The 18,042-nt window shown below is 51.6% G+C and overlaps 1 protein-coding gene across 4 annotated transcripts in view; it reads right to left on the reverse strand.

Moving 5' to 3' along the window:
- Positions 1-18,042, reverse strand: part of LOC309655505 (OTU domain-containing protein 7A) — a 381,768-nt gene that overhangs the window by 15,041 nt on the left and 348,685 nt on the right. For all 4 annotated transcript variants that reach the window (XM_082450780.1, XM_082450781.1, XM_082450779.1 and 1 more), the window contains 2 exons: positions 13,783-13,910; positions 11,517-11,666 (listed from right to left, as the gene is read on the reverse strand). In XM_082450780.1, the coding sequence (XP_082306906.1) occupies positions 11,517-11,666; positions 13,783-13,910 (278 nt within the window). The remainder of the gene's footprint in view (positions 1-11,516; positions 11,667-13,782; positions 13,911-18,042) is intronic.

Genomic DNA, 18,042 nt, shown 5'->3' on the forward strand with positions numbered 1-18,042 from the left:
CGCGCAGCAATGAAGACCCAACGCAGCCAAAAATAAATGAATTAAAAATATAAATTTATATTAAAAAAAACAACTCTTCACCTACCTCTAGATCCATAGTTGTGCATTTTACATTTACTTTATGGTTAATTTTGAGTTAATTTTTGTATAAATGAGGCTTGGGTTTAAGTTTTTTTGTTTTGCTTATGGATGTCCAATCACTTCATCACCATTTGTTTGAAAAGACTATCCATCCTCTATTGAATTTATTTTGTTTCTCTGTCAAAATCATATCTTGTGGGGTTATTCCTGGGTTCCATATTCTGTTCCATTGATCTCTGTGTCTAACTCTCCGTCAATACCAGGTACTGTGTCAGGAGCTCTATATTCATTACTTACAAGTCTTACACCAGCTACAGGATTTTTGCTCCAGTTTTACAGAAGAGGAAGTGAAACTCTGGTACATAAGTGACTCCAAGCCAAAGCTGGAGCTGTGATTGAAAAGCAGGTCTGCCTTACTCCACAATGTGTACTTTGTCTTCCACTACGGTGTCACCCTGCCTTTTTTTGAATTATCTGAAATTAGCAGATCATGAGCATCTAATCTCGTTCATTCATTCATTTATTCATTCAACATTTAATTGCCTCCCAGGTGTCTTGGTGCTGGAGACACAAAGATGAGAAAGACAGGACATCTGGCTTCGAGACATCCAGGATCTGGCCAGTGAAGAACAGGAGCCTCTGAAAGGTGGTCCTTGTCATCCTTCTCCTCTCCCTGCTCCCACCCCCACGGCGGCCTTGGCTGTGGCTCACCAGTGCCTGAGAACAACCTCCAGTGGGCCTGACGTAGAGTCCCTGGCTGGGCAAGAACCTTGCATCCTTGTGCCTCTGGGAAAAGTCAGACTTGCTTTATGAGGATTTGCTTCATGAGACCTCGAGGTGCAAAGCAATAGCAGCCCTGTCCCCTCCACAAACGCAAGGAAAGTGGTGAGTTCCTGCTTGATGAGCTGCCCATGGCCTCACGCTCCAGACCACCCACTAGGCTCTGATCAGGCTGCTTTCTTTCCCACAGACCCTTTCCCCAGGAAAACGTCCCCAGAGACAATTCTCTGAGTGGACTTAGGTTATCAGGAAGCCGGCCATTTCTTCTGGATACATGTCCTCTCATGCATCAGACGCAGCCCTGGGGGACGGTGTTGAGGGGGGCTTCTCGGAGAGCAGAAGCAAGCTGTCACGCTGGCTGACCAAGAGGTTCCCTCCCCATGTCCAGGGGGCAGGACAGGTGCCTGGGGCTTTGTTTCCCTTCTCTTCTGCAGGAGGATTGATGAAGGCCATGTCCCGTTCTGACACCACCCATCAGAAGCCTGCAGGTCCACAGGGAGCCAGGGGCAGCCTGAGGGAGAGACGGCACTTCATATGGAGATGGGGGCTGGGCTGATTCAGGAGTGGGGGAGATGGCGGCTGGGGGTGCTCCTGGGGCCACTCTTTCTGTGGCTTAGACACCTTGGGGAGGCCTGGGGGAGCCTGTGTCTGTGCCTCCTGCTCCCTCATCTCTCCAGGCCCCGATTTCCTAGTGAAAGACGCTTGGCCAGTTCTTTCCATGTAGCCGAGCACAGCTGGCATCCCCCTGGAACTGAGTCTCAGGCTCCAGAGCTGACGGTCCTTGGGGTGACGCAGGTGTTGGTGGACAACCAGACTCTTGGGCATTTGATCAGTGAGACCCAGCTCTCTGAATTCGCGTCCCCCTGCAAGCCCAGGACAGAGCTCACGGCCTTGAAGTTCCACACATGGCTCCTGGTCACGTAGGGGCCCTTTGAGATATTCTTGGGTCAAGAACCAACAATGTCAAAGATGACACCCCTCATCTGGTCCCCAGGCCCTGGGGTGCAGGGTCTGAGCTAAAAGTTTGGATGCCCCCAGAGACTCCTTCTCTTCTCCAACAGTGAGGGGCCTTTGCGGGTGTGGCCCACGCCTCCAGGGGCCACACTCGAGGCTACAGCAGGAGCAGCAAAGGAACGGGGCGAGCGGTCCAGCAAGGCTGCCTGCAGACCACGCGGGGAGGCAAGTTGGTTCTGCATGCCCACGCCGAGTGTGTCTTTTAGTGGCAAACCGCAAGCCTAGAAAGTGGCTGAAGAGGAAGGAGGCTGATTGCAAAGACAATGCACGGAATTTGCATTTTTTAGGCACTTTCTGGTTTCTACAAGCCTTCTTGCTACCATGAGCTCATCTGATTCTTATAATGTCCAGTAACGGGTTGGTACGTAATTTCTCCATTATTGTAGTCAGACAGGTCCACAGATGGGCCAGTTTGATTAGAATATGATAAAGAAGTGATTTTTAAGTAAAAATCACTTTATTTTAGATAGCTATATTAACAAAATTATAAAATCCATTTAAATGGAATATTTAATAATATTCATAGCCCGTTAATTTCTACTTAATAGGAGATAGGTGCTGTTTATTATAAATCAATCCTGTAAGAAAAAGCACAGTTTGTCGTCAAATAGACTGGAAATGAAATGTCACATTATATATGGTTCGGGAAATCATAAAATATAGATTGGCATTTAATTTAACTATGAGCTGTGCATAAAATACAGATTGAAGACAGAGTTCATGTCCTGTAGTGTGGGGTTATTCTGTTTGGCTCCACAAAATTCCCAAATTGCTCAGTTTTGTAAACGTGGGGTGTTGTTTCTAAGTGGCAAGAGATAAAGTTTCAGGCTGCTCTTGCAAAAACTTTTTTTTTTTTTTTTTCAAATATCACATTTTGGGTGTGTTGAGTCTGCTTCCAGTAAATAAACTACAAACTCTGGTGTGATCATCCGTGGATGTCGGTCTCAGTCTCCAGAGCTGACTGACAGCTGCGTGGGCATCACTATCCAAGCCCCTTGTTCACATCAGCATCCCTTCCTCCGTCTGTGACCAGTTGGCTCTTTAGAGGCTGCAGAACGCGGCTCTCTGGGTCACCTGAGCGGGAACCCCTAGGGAAGGCACAGGGACACCGTGAGGGCACCCTGACCCCCATGTGGCCCCTGGATGTGCCCCAGAGGCTCTCAGGCTGTTTGCATTTAGGAGGAAAAACTATTGAAATAATTACCTTATATATATATGTATATATATATATATTTAAAAAGAATAGAAACAGATGGTATTAACAACTCCCAGGAAGCGAGGCACCCCTCCCCCAACTTCTCCCATCCTGAAGGTCCCTGAGTCACCAGGTGTGAGTTGCCGTTATATCCCAAGCAAACTTTGGCTTGGGTACCACTTCCCGGACCTTGTCTCTGAGAGATGCCTGTTCCCTGATTATCACCCTCTTTGGCCAAGTCTCCTTTTTGGAAGTCGCACCATCCACCCTACTAACCTGCCCTAGTGACCCTTCACCGGCTGTGACCATTCCCTGAGGATGGCCCTCCTTCCTCAGTGTCCTCCTCTGTCAAGTGGGCACAGAACATGCAGAGGGTCAAGTGTTGCCCTTGGAAAGGACCTAGACCAGGCCTGCACACAGGAAGTGCCTGCAAGTACTGGCGTGACTGTGGGGTGCAGACTCAGCCCAGGTCTGAGTTTTGCAGAGCCATCTGAGGACGTGGCACAGGGAGGCCACGGGCACCGTGCTGTGGGCATGGGAGGATCCTTCCTGCAAGCTGCAGAACTAGGGTCCAGGTGTCCTGGGGGCAAAGGACTAACATCCTCCCCGTGGAGAAAGCAGGGGACCATCAATCACCTGTGGAAGTTACCACGAAAATAAGGGTAACTGTTATTTACAAAAAGTCCCAAAATGCGCTGGCAAAGCCTTGCCCACTCAGCTTGCCCACACCTGACCAATCCCTCCAGCCCCAGCCTGCCCACTGCAAGCAAGCCCTGCCTTCTCCCCACGGGCACCCCAGCCTGCAGGACACAGCGGGGCTCCTCCTAGAAGCTGGCCAACCTCAGCAGCAGCGGGTGAGGGGTGGCGGGGGAGGCAGAAAGAGCTGTAAGGGAGCAGTGGGTTCCTTCCCAACATAGTTTCAACACAGGGAAGGATGAGACGTTTAAAGGACACCTTATGGAATTTTTAAGCCGCCAGGAGCTTGGACACATTCAGATGAGATGCACTGGGCCAAGCAGAAGGAAGGGAGTGGCGGGAAGAAGGCAGTCCCATGTCACATCCTACAACGCATTTTGTCTCGTTCTGAGGCTCCCAGAACATCGGTCCTCAGAGGCAAGAACAAGACAGCTGTTCTCTCTGGGCCTGTGATGACTGTACCTGTCAGCCTCCAACCCAGGGTGCTGGGAGGTCTGGGGTGGGGGGCGCCCTCCACAAGGTGTCCTTTGCTTGGGGCAGGGCGACGGCTGTGCTCGGCGGTGGGGGACCAGCAGGTGCCCTGGACCTTGATGCTCTATGTCCCACACCCCTGCCTCCTCCTCCCCAGGCTCTGAGACCATAGGCCTGGTGGCTCGGTCCTGAGCCTGGGCCCAGCTGTGTTCTGAGAGTCTCTTATCTTGGCTTCAGAGAATGATGCCCAGTTCCATCCTAGAAACTGGTGTTACTGTACTTTCTTAGTCTCTCTCCTAGCCGAGCTGAGGGTACAGGCTGGGACTCTGTTTTCTTGTCTGCTGCACTGAAGGAGGGCTGCGGGCAAGAGAACCGATGGGGCCAGCAGGTGCATGACAAAGAGCCCCACCGCCCCCCGGCCCTCCTTCCTAAGGCCTCCAGTCTGAGGACACCAGTCCCTGAGTTTGGGGCACCTGGTAGCGGAGCTTGTTATGGCCACTTATGAGCTGTCTCTGGGGCCCAGCTCACCTGGTGAGGCTCAGCTCCACTCAGACCCATGCCTGAGGCCTGGCTGACCCCGGGAAGGAAGGAATTCAACTCCAAGCTCTTAGCATGCCAGGTGTGGGCTGTCCAGTACTGTCACTGTCACAAGTGTGCTGTCACAGTGAATACTTGTTGAATGAACCTCCCCGTGGCTCAGGCCCATGCGGGTGTACACAAGAGAGCTGGAGCCCGCCCACAGCCTGTCCCCTGGACCACGGGCCAGCTGCTCATCCCCAGACCCAGACCTTGCTCTCAGAGCAGCGGGCACCCACAGCAGGCTTTGGGGGCTCTCGACCATGCATACAGTGGTCTTGCTGTTTGTTCTGCTGGACCTCCCAGTGGGACCAACCCTTGCCCTGGAGAGGAGTTGTGAGACTACCACGTTCCAAACATCTGCTGGGACCTGGATCTACAGAGCTTGCAGAATATTACTCTGTAAAAAATCCACCACCAGCTACGACAGGTCCCAGGACCCCCACGCATGAGCTGCTGAGGGGTGGGGCGCTCACACAATCCGACCAGGCCCCTGATGGATCTGAACACAGCATCCGCTGGTCAAGAAGGTGACAATGATGAACTGAGCCAGAAATAATGAGAAACACGGCAGTTTCTCATTCATTCCCATGGGCTTGAATAACCTGGTATTCTCGTTCTGTCTGAATTGGTTTGCTAGGGCAGCCATAACAGTGGAACACAGAGTGAGGGGCTTAAACAGCAGACATTTATTCTCTCACAGTCTGGAGGCTGGAAGTCCAAGAACAAGGTGTCAGAGTTGTTTCTTTTTGAGGCCTCTCTCCTTGGCTTGCAGGTGACTGTCTTCTCTGTGTCCTCCTGCAATCTGCTCTCCGTGTGTGTCTGTGTCCTAACCTCCTCTTCTTATAAGACCACCAGTCACAGTGGATGAGGGTCCACCCTAATCAACTCATTGTATTTTAATTACTCCTCTGAAGACCCCATCTCCAAATACAGTCGCAGCCTGAGGCCTGGGGGTTAGCTCCTTACCAACACCTCTCCCTTCATGACAAGCCAGGGTACCGGAACTCAGAGAAAGTTCCCGTCACTAGTTCACCGAGGAAACGCAGGATCTCGCCTGATACTTTCCTGCTGTTTATGTTTCCAAGGTGGTGGACCTGAGCTTCCTGCAGAGCTGATGAGGGAGGCTTTCCCCGAGCGTCATTATGAATTCATGGACCGAAGCAACTTCATCATGTTTCTACTTCTTCCAGTGATGACCCTCTTGTCCTGTGGAAGCCACGTCCATCAGCCCAGGAGCCCTTCTGACACTACCCTCGCGGTCTTTGAAGATGCCTTGTTTCTTCCAGGACAAGATGCGATAGGATCTTTGTGTATACTTCCTGCCCCAGATCTGGCCATGCTCTTAGACACCGGAGTTTGGGGGCAAACAGGACCTGCTTGCAGCAGGGGATGGCGGCAGGGGCTTGCCTGGAACAGAAGGTGAGGAGGCTGCAGGCCGGGTGGAGGGGCCTGGTCATCTCCGACATTCCTGAAACGCCCCACCTGCCCCGGGGGGGCCTGCCTGCCCCACAATGTTGAGAGTATGGTGTGTGTGACAACCAGCCCTCTTCCTGTCTGAGCCATGTCGAGTTGGGTTTTGGTGACCTGCGGTCGAAGGGGCTCTAACCTGCAACCAGGAAGCCCTGTGAACGGATGGAAGCCCCGCACGGCAGGGAAGGGCAGGAAGGAAGAGGATGGTTTCCCACTACCTTTCCTCTCACTGAGAATCCTTGGTCCTCGTAGGCAAGGATGCTATGGGGGTGGTGACCTTAGTGTCTGTAAAGAGCTTCCTGGGAGGCTCCCTGGGGGCAGAGTGCAACGCAGCTTGAAGGCACAGAGCTGGAGACTTTCTGGAAGGCGGAGTGAAAAGCCCCGGGCCAGGCCGAGGTCTCAGTTCAGCAGGGTCAGAAGGCTCCTGCCCGCTTTGGGGTGGGGGGGTCCTGGCACAGAACCAGGGCTCTAGGAGAGAAAGCCTCTGAGCATGAAACTTCCTGGTGGCATTTAGATGTGTGTGTGTGGGGGGGGACGGGAACGTGCCATCAAGTCAGCCGCGCGGCGCCAGGTCTGTCTCTCAGCAGGACCGCCCCCACCCCAGCTCGTCCTCCTGTGGGGGCGTGGCCACGGCCAGGACGGAATGGCGCATGCGCCACCCTCACCCGGGCAGCCCGGAACCTGACGTCCACGGGCGGTACAGGGCGACGCTGGGAGCAAGGCTGCTTCTCTGTCTGCGTTGAAAGAGAATGGATTTTCTCCTAAGGAGCACAGCACTGACAGCCTCACGCACCACCGCTTTTTAGGGGATTGAGAGCCTGACAGCCAACGTGGTTTATTTCCAGATGAGGACCCAAGTTGGTAAAGAACTCATTTTTGCACTTTTGCCCTTCCCCAGATGAGTGGTCATTGCTGGTGAAATAAAGAGGAGAGTCCAGATGGAACTGCCTGGAAACATCACATCCCCTCCCTGATTCAGAGCTGGCTGACTGAACCCTCACCCACCACCTCACCCCCTTCTTCCTCCACTGCACTCGCTTCTCAGGCTGCTCTGCAGCCGGGAAACTGCAAGTATGGAGCTCAGCCTTAGTAAGATGCCAGCATGAGTCCTGAGGGAAGGTGTTCTTCCTAACTGAAGTGACAAAGTTTCAAGAAGAGAGGCATTTGGTCCAGCCTGGAATATGGATGTGATGCCTGGAGCTGCAGCACCTATTCTATGACCATAAGGCTGAAACCACACGATAAGGATGGTGGAGCAGGGAGAGGCTGGAGCCTGAGTCCCTGAGAATGTCTAGAGCTGATGCACCAGCCCTGGACCACCTACCTCAGGACTCCCTGTCAGAGAAGCAGCAGCAGCAGCCATTTTCTCCTCTGAGCCCCTTGCAGCCCAATGCTATTCTGAACTATCTTCTTTTGGGGGCTAATATCATGGCCTCCTGTGGTTGCTTCCATTCTCTTGGCATCATAAAGGCTGAGAAGAGAGTCTGAGTCTGTTCCCTGAGCAGGTTCCTGACGTCTTCTCAGCTTCTCCCCACCATCCTCAACCACTGGGTAACAATGGCAGAATTGCTAGGATCTGGTATTTGCAGAAAGCCCCCGACAGCCTCTACCGTCGGGCTAGAAGGTAGGACAGTGCCCCACAGGAACCCTGGGGTAGGCTTCCTCTGGTGATGGGCTCCCTGGACAATGTCTGCTCTGTTCCTCCTGCCCATGGCAGGTCCTTTCAGGGAGATGCTGCGCACTAATGGTGGCCAGGAAGGGAGCCAGTCAAGGCCTTTAGGTTTATCTTTGAAGCAACATTTAAGGATCAGGGGACAGACCTGGCTTTGGGACAGGCAATGTCATTCCCAGGGGTGACTGAGGACTTCAGTGTGTGGAAGTGACCGTGGTGGTCACTTCATAATTAAGTGGTGATGTCCTTAAATGTGTCAAATGAGAAGAGACCAAATGGGAGAGTGGGCGGAAAGGAAGAGAAAGGGCAGAGGACAGGGGCGGGGGGAGGGAATGAGGGTGAGGAAAGGGAGGAGAAAGCATTCATTTCCAGGGAGATGGGTGTTATTGTACCGGCAACAGATAAGGGGACAGGCTGGGAGGGCACATGGCGCCCCTCAGGCCACGCAGTGAGGACACGGCAGCACCCAGGTCCAATGCTGTCGTGCTCCTATGACATGTGCTTGCTGGGCCACACCAGCAACATGCCAGCCACCCACCAGCAACATCCCTGCATCAGCCCAGCACTTCTGCTCAGGTCTGTCTGTTCTTCCCAATTAGAATAATCGCTCCCCTGATGAATGGAGCTCGTGCCTGCTTGGGAAACATCCTGCCTTGTATAGTATGTGGCTTGATGGGGTTGCCTGTCTTCCCTACAAGGTGGTAAGGGCCCCAAGGCAAGGCCACTGTCATCTTTGGGTCCCCAAACCTGGATGCAACAGGTGCTTCACTGAATGGGCCCTCGGCCCCCCAAACAAATACTGCATGCAGGACCACTGGACTTCAGGCTAGTGGGAGGAGCAGGAAGCAGGGTTGCACCCACCAGCACCCACCAGCTCAGTGAGGGTGGCACAGGGGATGTGTAGGTAGCAATACTTAAAGCCTCAAAGTCTGCAGAGCATTTGTATTCTTTCCCAATGTGTGAGGGCCTGACATGTAGCACAGAGGTTACCCAGCCAGTGGGAGCCGCTTACATGTGCTTTGCTTCTGCTTGTGCAATGGTCCTGAGGACTGAACGGGTCAATGTGCAGCCCTGCACATTGGTCACGTGAGGGCCGTGGAGGCAGAGACCACACTGCTATTAGGAGCAAGCCAGCAGGCGGAGCTGCAGGAGCCCACGACACAGCCGCTCAGAACCCACACTGGCACCAGAATCCACTTATGGGAAAAACAAGTCTTTAGAGGTGAAACCACCTGCAACGCTCCCTTGCTAAGCGGTAGCCCCTCCACATTTGTCCTTTTATTGAAGAGCACCTTCATATTGGCCTTGAAAGCATCCATAAGCAGTATCTGGAAGGCCTGAAAGAAAGCTCAGTGCCTCTGTGAGGAGGGAGCTGGGCTCTGAAGGCCCTGCTCAGCAAGTGGAGATGCCAGCCCTGGGACTTTGATCTTTCCCTGACCACAGAGTCTCTGGGAGACTGGATGAGAGGGCCCGCACCTGGCCTGGATCCCTGGTCCTGAGAAGGACCCTGTTTTTTAAAATTTCTAAATGAAACACAGCCAATTTTATTCAAATTCTCCAAAATTTATACTCGATATGTTAATTGTTTCTAAAATGTTTCACCTTTATATAATGGTTTTATTATTTCACCTTTCTTTTATAGTTTTTTTCATTTTTTTCTGTACGGTTCTTCTATAGAAGCCAGAGTCCTGAGCTGCCCAGTTAGGAGCCTCTGACCTACTATCCTGATTAAGTTTCTTCTCAATATTCATGGCCAACATCTGGCTTCTAAATGAAAGGCTTTTGGTCTTTTCAATCACTTGCTGATAGGGTGAGGCTGCAGAGAAAGGGCCCTCCTGTCTCCCAAGAGCTGCGGTGAGCTTTGAGAAGAGCTGGAAGCCGTGAGGGAGGTGCCAGCTCTCACTGGCCAAAATGCAGAGAGACAACAGAAAAGGCAAATGGCACCAGGCCTTAATGACGAAACATGTCTTCCTATGGCTAAAGTGAGATGTCTGTAAATAGCACAGGAAAAGGACGTGATGGTCCCCTTACAGCCAGTTGCAGCCCTGCTCCCTCTCCTTCTGGACTCACATCACCACAGGACGAGCCACCAAGGATTTCCTGGGACCACATCCTATGGCAGGGACCCTGAAACTGGTCAGTCTTTCCTTCTTTTAGTATCCTGGGAGTTCTCTGTCTAACCAGACACAGAAGTGGAAAAGGAAGAGTTTCCCTTTCTTTGCTCAGTTAGTCACACATCCATCAGCAGTTAACATTCCAAACAAAATCCTGCCATTTCCACAGCAGACACATAATGCATTGACTGAAGACAGGCCCCACATGAGTCTGTGTGACTGGTGGTTGGAGTTGTGCAGTGCGCAGCCTGTGGGTCCAGCCCGGCAAGCCTCTCTGCAGCACTGAAATGGCTCCTGGCAGGAAACTCCCATGTAATGACTTGAATGGAAAAATCCATCTTTTGATTCAAAAGCTTACTTTAGAGCAGAGGCTGGCAAACATTTTCCGTAAAGCACTCATTAGTAAATATTTTAGTCTTTGCAGGCACACAGCCTCTGGAGCTGCTTCTCAACTCTGCTGTTAGGGCACAAAAGCAGTAGCCACAGACAATATGTCTTTGAACAAGTGTGACTTTGTTCCGATAAAACTTTATTTACAAACAGGCAGTCGGCTGTAATTTGCTGACTCTCTGCACTAGAGGGGCTTTTATTTTACTATTTATTTATTTATTAAGTGTAAATTTATTACTAGTCCAGAGTTTTAATATTTTGATCGTCTGGTTGGTCTAACAAAGTAGACGGGCTTTTAAAAATTACATCTGAGATGAATTACATCCATATAATATATGCGTACATGTGAAAGGGAACCATAGTGAAAGTTATTTAAGGGTGGCTTGATTATTAATTCGCTTCATATTTTAAATTAAAAGTTGTCTGTGGCATTATTTTCTTTTTTTAAAAACTGAAGTATAATTGATTTACAGTGTTGTGTTAGTTTCAGGTGTACAAGCAAAGTGATTCAGTTATACATATATATGTATATATTCTTTTTCAGATTCTTTTTCCTTAGAGGTTATTAGAAAATATTGAGTATAGTGCTATACAGTAGTTCCTTGTTATTCATCTATTTTATATATAATAGTGTGTATATGTTAATCCCAAACTCCTAATTTTTCCCTCCTCCCCTTTCCCCTTTGGTGACCATAAGTTTGTTTTCTGTCTGTGAGTCTGTTTCTGTTTTGTAAATAAGTTCATTTGTATCATTTTTTTTAGATTCCACATATAAGTGATATCATATGATATTTGTCTTTGTCTGACTTCACTTAGTATAATAATCTAAGTTTCTTAGTATGATAATCTTTGATAACGATAATCTAAGTCCATTCCATCCATGATGCTGCAAATGGCATTATTTTCAATGATATTTTTTTGCATGCATATGGTAGTTTTAGGCAAAACCTATCATTGCTGAGTGCGCTTCCCAGGGAGGGCTCCATATTCCGCCTCCTGCCCCTCCCGGCCCACCCCTTCCCCACCTTGCACTGTCAGGTGGCGGCGGGCGTACCTTGTTCTCTCTGCTGGTCTCTCTGCTCCATGGACACAAGGGCAGAGAAATGCGCTTGGTCGTAGGCAAGAACCAGAGGTGAGCAGTGGCATCTGTTGGGAGGCACCTCCAAGGGCAGGTAAATCCCTCCGAAGGGGATCGGAGCAAATGCTGCAGACACAAACAAGGGTGAGGGCATGTGGAGCTGGAGGGGGCGCGGACAGCATCCCTCACCATCCTGGGGGAGGTGACAGGGCAGAGGGAAGGGAGGGCGGGCTCAGGCTGCAGCCCCGGGTGTTGTCATCTGTCACCTACTCCACAGCAGAGGGGCCTCCACCCACCTGGCAGGAGCTCCCTGGGGGCTAGGTGATGCTTGCCACCGATGGATGAGGAAGCCCAGGCTCGCAGGGGCCAGGCCCATTAGACCCCAAGTCCTGTACCTGACCAGGGCACCCTGCTCCACCTGCCTCCTTGGGCAGAGTCCTCCTGGCTCGTTTGTCCCTGTGCCCTGTCAAGCTGCACCCTAGGAACAAGCAGGGCTTAGGGGATTCTGCTGTGACCTGCCGGGCCTGCCTGCTGCCCTGAGTCTCACCAAGGTGATCAAAACGCCCACCCCAGATGGTGAGCCAGGACGTGTGCTGATGGCCACCTAGAAACCCGTGTTTTCCTGGATGTACTTATTCCTCTCCTGTGTTTACGAAATCATCTGCATACAGAACAACATATGTGCTGCTTAAGAGCTTATTTGTTCTAGGCTTTGAGAAGCTCAATGAGAGCACTCCAGGCCCAAGTCGTGAGTCAGATGGGAAATGAGAGACGGGGATCAGCTCCTTTAGCAACCGGGACACAATCTTGTTCATTTCCTTACCAAAAGAGGGAAAAAGCCTAAATCCTCACTGAAATACAGTAAATACTGGAAATACCTGCCCTGACACGGCATCTGTTTTGTTAATTACAAAGAACCTTGCCTCTTGGCCTCAGACTCAGTGACTCACTGCCCTTCTGTGGAAGGAAAGGACAGTCGATGTCAGGGATGTCTTTGATGAGCTCAGGATTCCTCCCCACCCTTGCTTTGTCTATATCAGTGACCATGGTTCTGCCCTCCTCTCTGCTGAGAGGCAGGGTGGGTCCGCCTTTGAGAGGGCTGCACCCTCCAGGACAGGTGCACAGGAAGGAAGTGTGGACCCAGCTCTGTGGGATCTGATGAGTACAGGGACCCCGATGGGAGGCCAGGCTCTGCACCCAGAGAGCTGCAGACCCCGGCAGGCCTGTGTCACTGGGAGTGACCAAGGTACTCCCAGCTCCCTGCCTTCTGTGGTAACCACAGCCACGAGAGGCAGGGCACTTACACTCGGGTGACCTTCCTGGTCCGTCCACCATCCTGGCCCCTCCTCTGTCCCTCCTTTTCAGAGAGCATGGTGCCCTGTGGGCTCCAGCAGAAAGGCTAGAGGGAGGACACGCCTGGAGCCCTCCCTGCCTGGGTTGACCCTGCTTCCTCAAGGCCTCAGCGGAGGGCGGGGGCACATTGTGTGGCCTCTCTGGGCTTCGGGCTCCTCGTCTGTAAAGTGGGAGGCAGTGTCTACCCTGGGAGGTAGTGCCCTGGCCGAGGGAGAGGGCACACGTGATGGGCAGTGCAGCGGGTACCGGCCCTGGGAAGCCCTCCATCCCTTCCTCCTTCTCCCCCAGCCCTGGTCCCATCACAGCCTTGCGGATGACTTTGCATTTTCTGCCTTTCTTGTTTCTTCTTTAAGACACATGCGAAGGGCAGGAGGGGACTGGAGTGGCTGAGTGGCCAAGTGGCTCTGGGATGAGGCCGGCACTGCTGGAGGGTGTGGGCAACGGGTGGGGCCTGGAGCCCCTCGGGGTTCATTCCCACTCCCACTCAGCCACATTTCTCCTGCCGTGGACACACAGGGTGGATGGACGGCCAAGAGTAATCTCTCCTGGGAATTCCCTGGCTGTCCAGTGGTTAGGACTCTGCACTTTCACTGCTGAGGGCCCAGGTTCAATCCCTGGTCGGAGAACTAAGATCCCACAAGCCGTGTGGCGCGGCCAAAAAAAAAAAAAAAGATAAAAAAGAGTAATCCCTCCTCTATGGGGAGGAGCAAGAAACATGTGGAGTCAAGGAGAAACGAGGAGAAATAATAAGATCTTTGTCCAGGCAGAGTAAGGCTCTGTGTCCTTCTGGAGGCTCTGCCGTTACGTTGGACTGTCTCTTCCTTACTGGGGATGTTACGCTTTCTGGGTGGTGAATAAAATACATCTGTTTCATTATGTGTAAACTTACCTTCCCCGCCCGAGTCCCTCAGCATCGTGTCTGCTACAACGACGATGGGCCTCCTTAATATGTGGGCAAGGACGAAAACGTGGAACTCCTCCAGACTCTCGTACACGGGGTCCTCGGCGTTGTCCACGCTGGGGACACAGCGAAGCAAGCCTGTCACTGGACCGAGTCGGGACAGGGAGTGGAGGACAAAACACCTCCCTGTGCCCCTTCCCTGCGTGGACCCTGGCCGTCGCGGCCATCTGAGGCCATGGGCCCCCTCCATACCACTCGATGTTGGCAAGCACACTGAACCCAGCTCTCCACCCCGACCCTGGGTTGGGTGGTCTCAGGAGAGAAGCCGAGGCAGAGAACCTGGCAACGTGGGCAGCCAGCTCCCATTAAGATGCAGTCTCCCTGGTGGCAGAGGCGCCCAGAGTGTTTGACAACATGGGGGGCTGGTTCTCTGGGCGGGTTGACGAGGATGCAGTTGGGGCAAGAGGGATGGAGGCTCCCCCTTGGGTTCATGCTCACATCCAGCAACTTAGGCTGAAGCTTCACCCTCAGGGGTCAGGTATGCCTGGGCACGTCTGATGGGCCAGTGGGTCCACTGCTACCAAGATCTGTGGGCCTTCTAGGGGATACCCCGACTGAAGATGGTGGTAAGAAGGGTGCCTTGAGGGGTAGTGGAGGGAGTGACAGAATGCCCCACCCAGGCCACTCGGACCCTCCCCAGCCATCCCCTGGCTCTTCTCCGAGGCTCAGGGGAAGAGTGGGCTCCAAAACCTGCATCACTCATGACTCTAGGACACGGGCAGAGAACTGTAGCCTTGATGTCTCTCAACAACCAGGCCAATCCAAAGGGAAGAAACATGGAGAGGGGAAAGCCAGTGCCTCGAGGTTGATGGGGCCTCTTGGGCACTCGAATGGGGCGGGGCACCCAGAATTAACCGAGGGCGGTCTCTGAGCAGGTGGGGCAGAGTTAGCAAGTGTGGCCCTGCTTGAGAATTCTGGGGTGGGTTGGCCTGGGGAAAGGGTTCTATGTACATAGCCTGCAGCCAACTGCTTGCGTGGCTTCTAAAACAAAGGCTCTGAATCCTTGGGGATGCCTCATCATCACCTGGGGAGTTTTGTTGTTATTGTACCAATAGTTTTTTCTTGTTCTTTTTTTGGTGACTCAATATACCTTATTTTAATACTTAAAAAAAAATTGGCAGCACCTAAAAGCTCACAAAAAATTTGCAGAGTATAAATAACTTTTTTTTCCTTCTGAACCATTTGAAAGTAAATTGCCAGCCTGAAATCCCATCACCCCGGCAGAACTTCGTGTGCATTTCCTGTGAGTGGGGTTATGTTCCTGCAGATATATTCTCCTACATAACTATCAGAACTGGGAATTCGTCTAATCACGAATGCAACAATGCATCTGTCACCGTGAAAGACCCCAGTCACCACGTGCCATCTGCCCCAGTTCTGGATGGTGTACTGCATTCAGCTGTGGTGTCTCTTTAGCCATCCTCAGTCTGGAACATTCCTCAGGGTACTTGACGTTCAAGACCTAGGTCGTTTTGAAGACCACAGGCCCAGTACTGTGTAGAATGTCCATGGTCTGGGTGTGTGTTTCCTCACAATCAGAGCTGATTGGGTTACACTGCATCCTTCTCGTGGCGTCCAGTTGGGTGGATCTCTCTCGTGGCCATCGGCCAGGCTCCCCCTTGCAGAGCTGCTCACTTCCTCTCCATACTTAATAAGCATTTTATAGGGAGGAACTCGGAATCTACAGACATATTCCACTCCTCACCAAGCCTTGATACATTCACTGATATCTCTCTGGATTCCAGGCTTCTATTTGATTCACTGGGTTATAATCCATCCATGTGATGATTTTGATGCTCAGTTACCCGCCCTGGTCAGTGGGGCTTGTTCAAGTGGGATCTGTGTCTGTGTGACAGCCCCCGTCATTTTTTAGAGCACATCCTTGCTTTCCAGAACAAGAAGATGGTCTAGGCTGTGAACTAAAAACGCCACCTGCCATTTCAGTAAACAAAGGCTGTTGCAGCCATCAGCCACTACAGGTGCCCCAACGGTGAGCCCTGAGGGAACTCAGGATGGAAGCAGGATGGCCCCCCCCTCCCCCATCTAGCAGTCAGCTGTGGCAGCCACCCCCGATGGTGCACACTGAGGGGACTCAGGATGAGAAAACACAGGATACTGGCCCCAGAGAGCTGAGGTACATATTGACAGGAATGATTTCAGTGAGCCCAGACTCTTGCATCTTCCCATACACAGAAAAGCACTAAATTCCTTAACTTGAGATGTCTGGTTTTCTTTAATTAACAGTAATCTTTTGATGTTCTGACCACCCGGTCTTTGTTACAAAAATGCCTATGTATCCTGGTTCCCCTCCTTACCTCTTTGGAGCAGCCCCTCAGAGCTACCTGACAGTCTGTGTCCCAGGCTTAAGTCCTCAGTTCTGTCCATCGAATAAAACATAACTCTCAACTTTTAGGTTGTGCTTTTTTTTTTTCAGTCAACCAGATTCATCTTGTATCTCTTCTGCTTCAGCCCTGGATTCAGCCATTTCTCCTGTTTTTTTGTTTTTTGTTTTTTAAGATAGTGGATAATGGTGTTTAGAAGCCAAAATATGATTATTGCTGATGTCATTGCTCCTAGACTCAGTAAATAGAGCTGGGGAACGCGTGTGTGCGTGCGTGTGTACACACCCACACGTGTACACAGACATTTTCATCTGTCATCTATCTATCCATCCATCTATTATCTATCTATCTATCTACCTATCATCTATCTATCTGAAACTTTGAGTCCCCTGATATTCCCAATTCCAATCTAACAAACACCCCAGAGTTCATTCTACTTGTAACTCCTTCCTCCAAAAGTGAGAAACCTGGTTTCCACCAATCTTCAGCTATTTGCTTATTTGATCCTGGTATGTAAACAACCCCCAACCAATGCTGCTGCCCTTCCCCTGAGTTACCCTCTTCACTCTGTCTGGCTCTGACACCCTGGCCTTGGTCTCTGGGTCCTGCCACCCCCCACTCTGTGCACTGCAGGTGCCCACCTTGCTTTGATGAACCTATGGGTTTAGGACTGAATCTTTCAGGGAGGGAAGGGAAGTGGAAGCGGAGCATGTTAAATGCATACACACATGCCGAGTCTAACACAATGCTCTCGGGTGTGCATTGCCAAACCTCCTGGGCAGTCATCCTGCCCAGCCACAGCTCAGAGGGCATGTGAGGTCAAGGGCTCTGAGAGGGTGCTCGCTCACCCCGTCACACCGTGAGTGCTCACAGGCAGGTGTACGGCTGAACGAGACAAGCAGCAGCACGGAGAAGACAGAACACAGACTTACAGCCTGCGTACTCAAGAGAAAAATACCCGACCAGCTACGCAGACGGGGCCCACAGCAACCACGGTGCAACGGCTGACTAAGTATTAGGCACCACTGTAGTGGCGTGGCTTTCTGCTCATGCAAAACTCAAAGCAGGGCCATTGTGTTTCAAACTGAAAAACCAGCACATATTTATTGAGTACTTGCTACAAGCTGGCACCATGAAAGGCACTGCAGAGGCCCCCAGGTAACATCTGTCCATCCAGCCATCTTTTATCCCTCCATCCACTCATCCACCCACCATCCATCTCTTCACCTGTCCATCCATCGATCCAATCATCCATTTGTCTATCTATTCACCCATCCATCCATCCATCCACCCATATATCCATCCATCCAATCATCCATTTGTCCATCAATTCACCTATCTACCCATCCACCCATCCATTTGTCCATCCATCCATCCATCCATCCATCCACCGATCCACCTGCCCACCTGTCTGTCTGTCCATCCATCCCAGATCTGTGCTAGGGCTGGAGCATGCAGTTTCACCACATACATCCGGAGGCTTCATGGCCAGACATGGGCAGCAGTGTTAGGGGTATAGGCCCAACTGGGAGGGGGTTATGGAGATAAGCCTGGAGCAGAGTGACCTTTCTTCACTCCTGTTTTGGTGTTGAACATGAGAGCCAAAAGTCAACTGTGATTCTGCTCAGTGGCCCAGGAGGTTGCAGAGAGGGTCCCAGCTTTATCCTGGGTATAGCTGGAGAATCCCAATGTCCTTCCCTACTTGCTCCAGCTCCTTGCTTGCAGGGTGCAGGGAGCAAATTTGAACTGGGGGTGGGTCCTGGTTCTGTGCTCTCCCTTCAAAACCATGGCCATGCCCTCGTGCTTCAAGAGCCTCAGTGACTATTCCTGTTCATTGAACGCAGCC

Source organism: Balaenoptera physalus, assembly GCF_965194825.1.
Source record: "Balaenoptera physalus genome assembly, chromosome: 2".
NCBI lineage: Eukaryota > Metazoa > Chordata > Mammalia > Artiodactyla > Balaenopteridae > Balaenoptera > Balaenoptera physalus.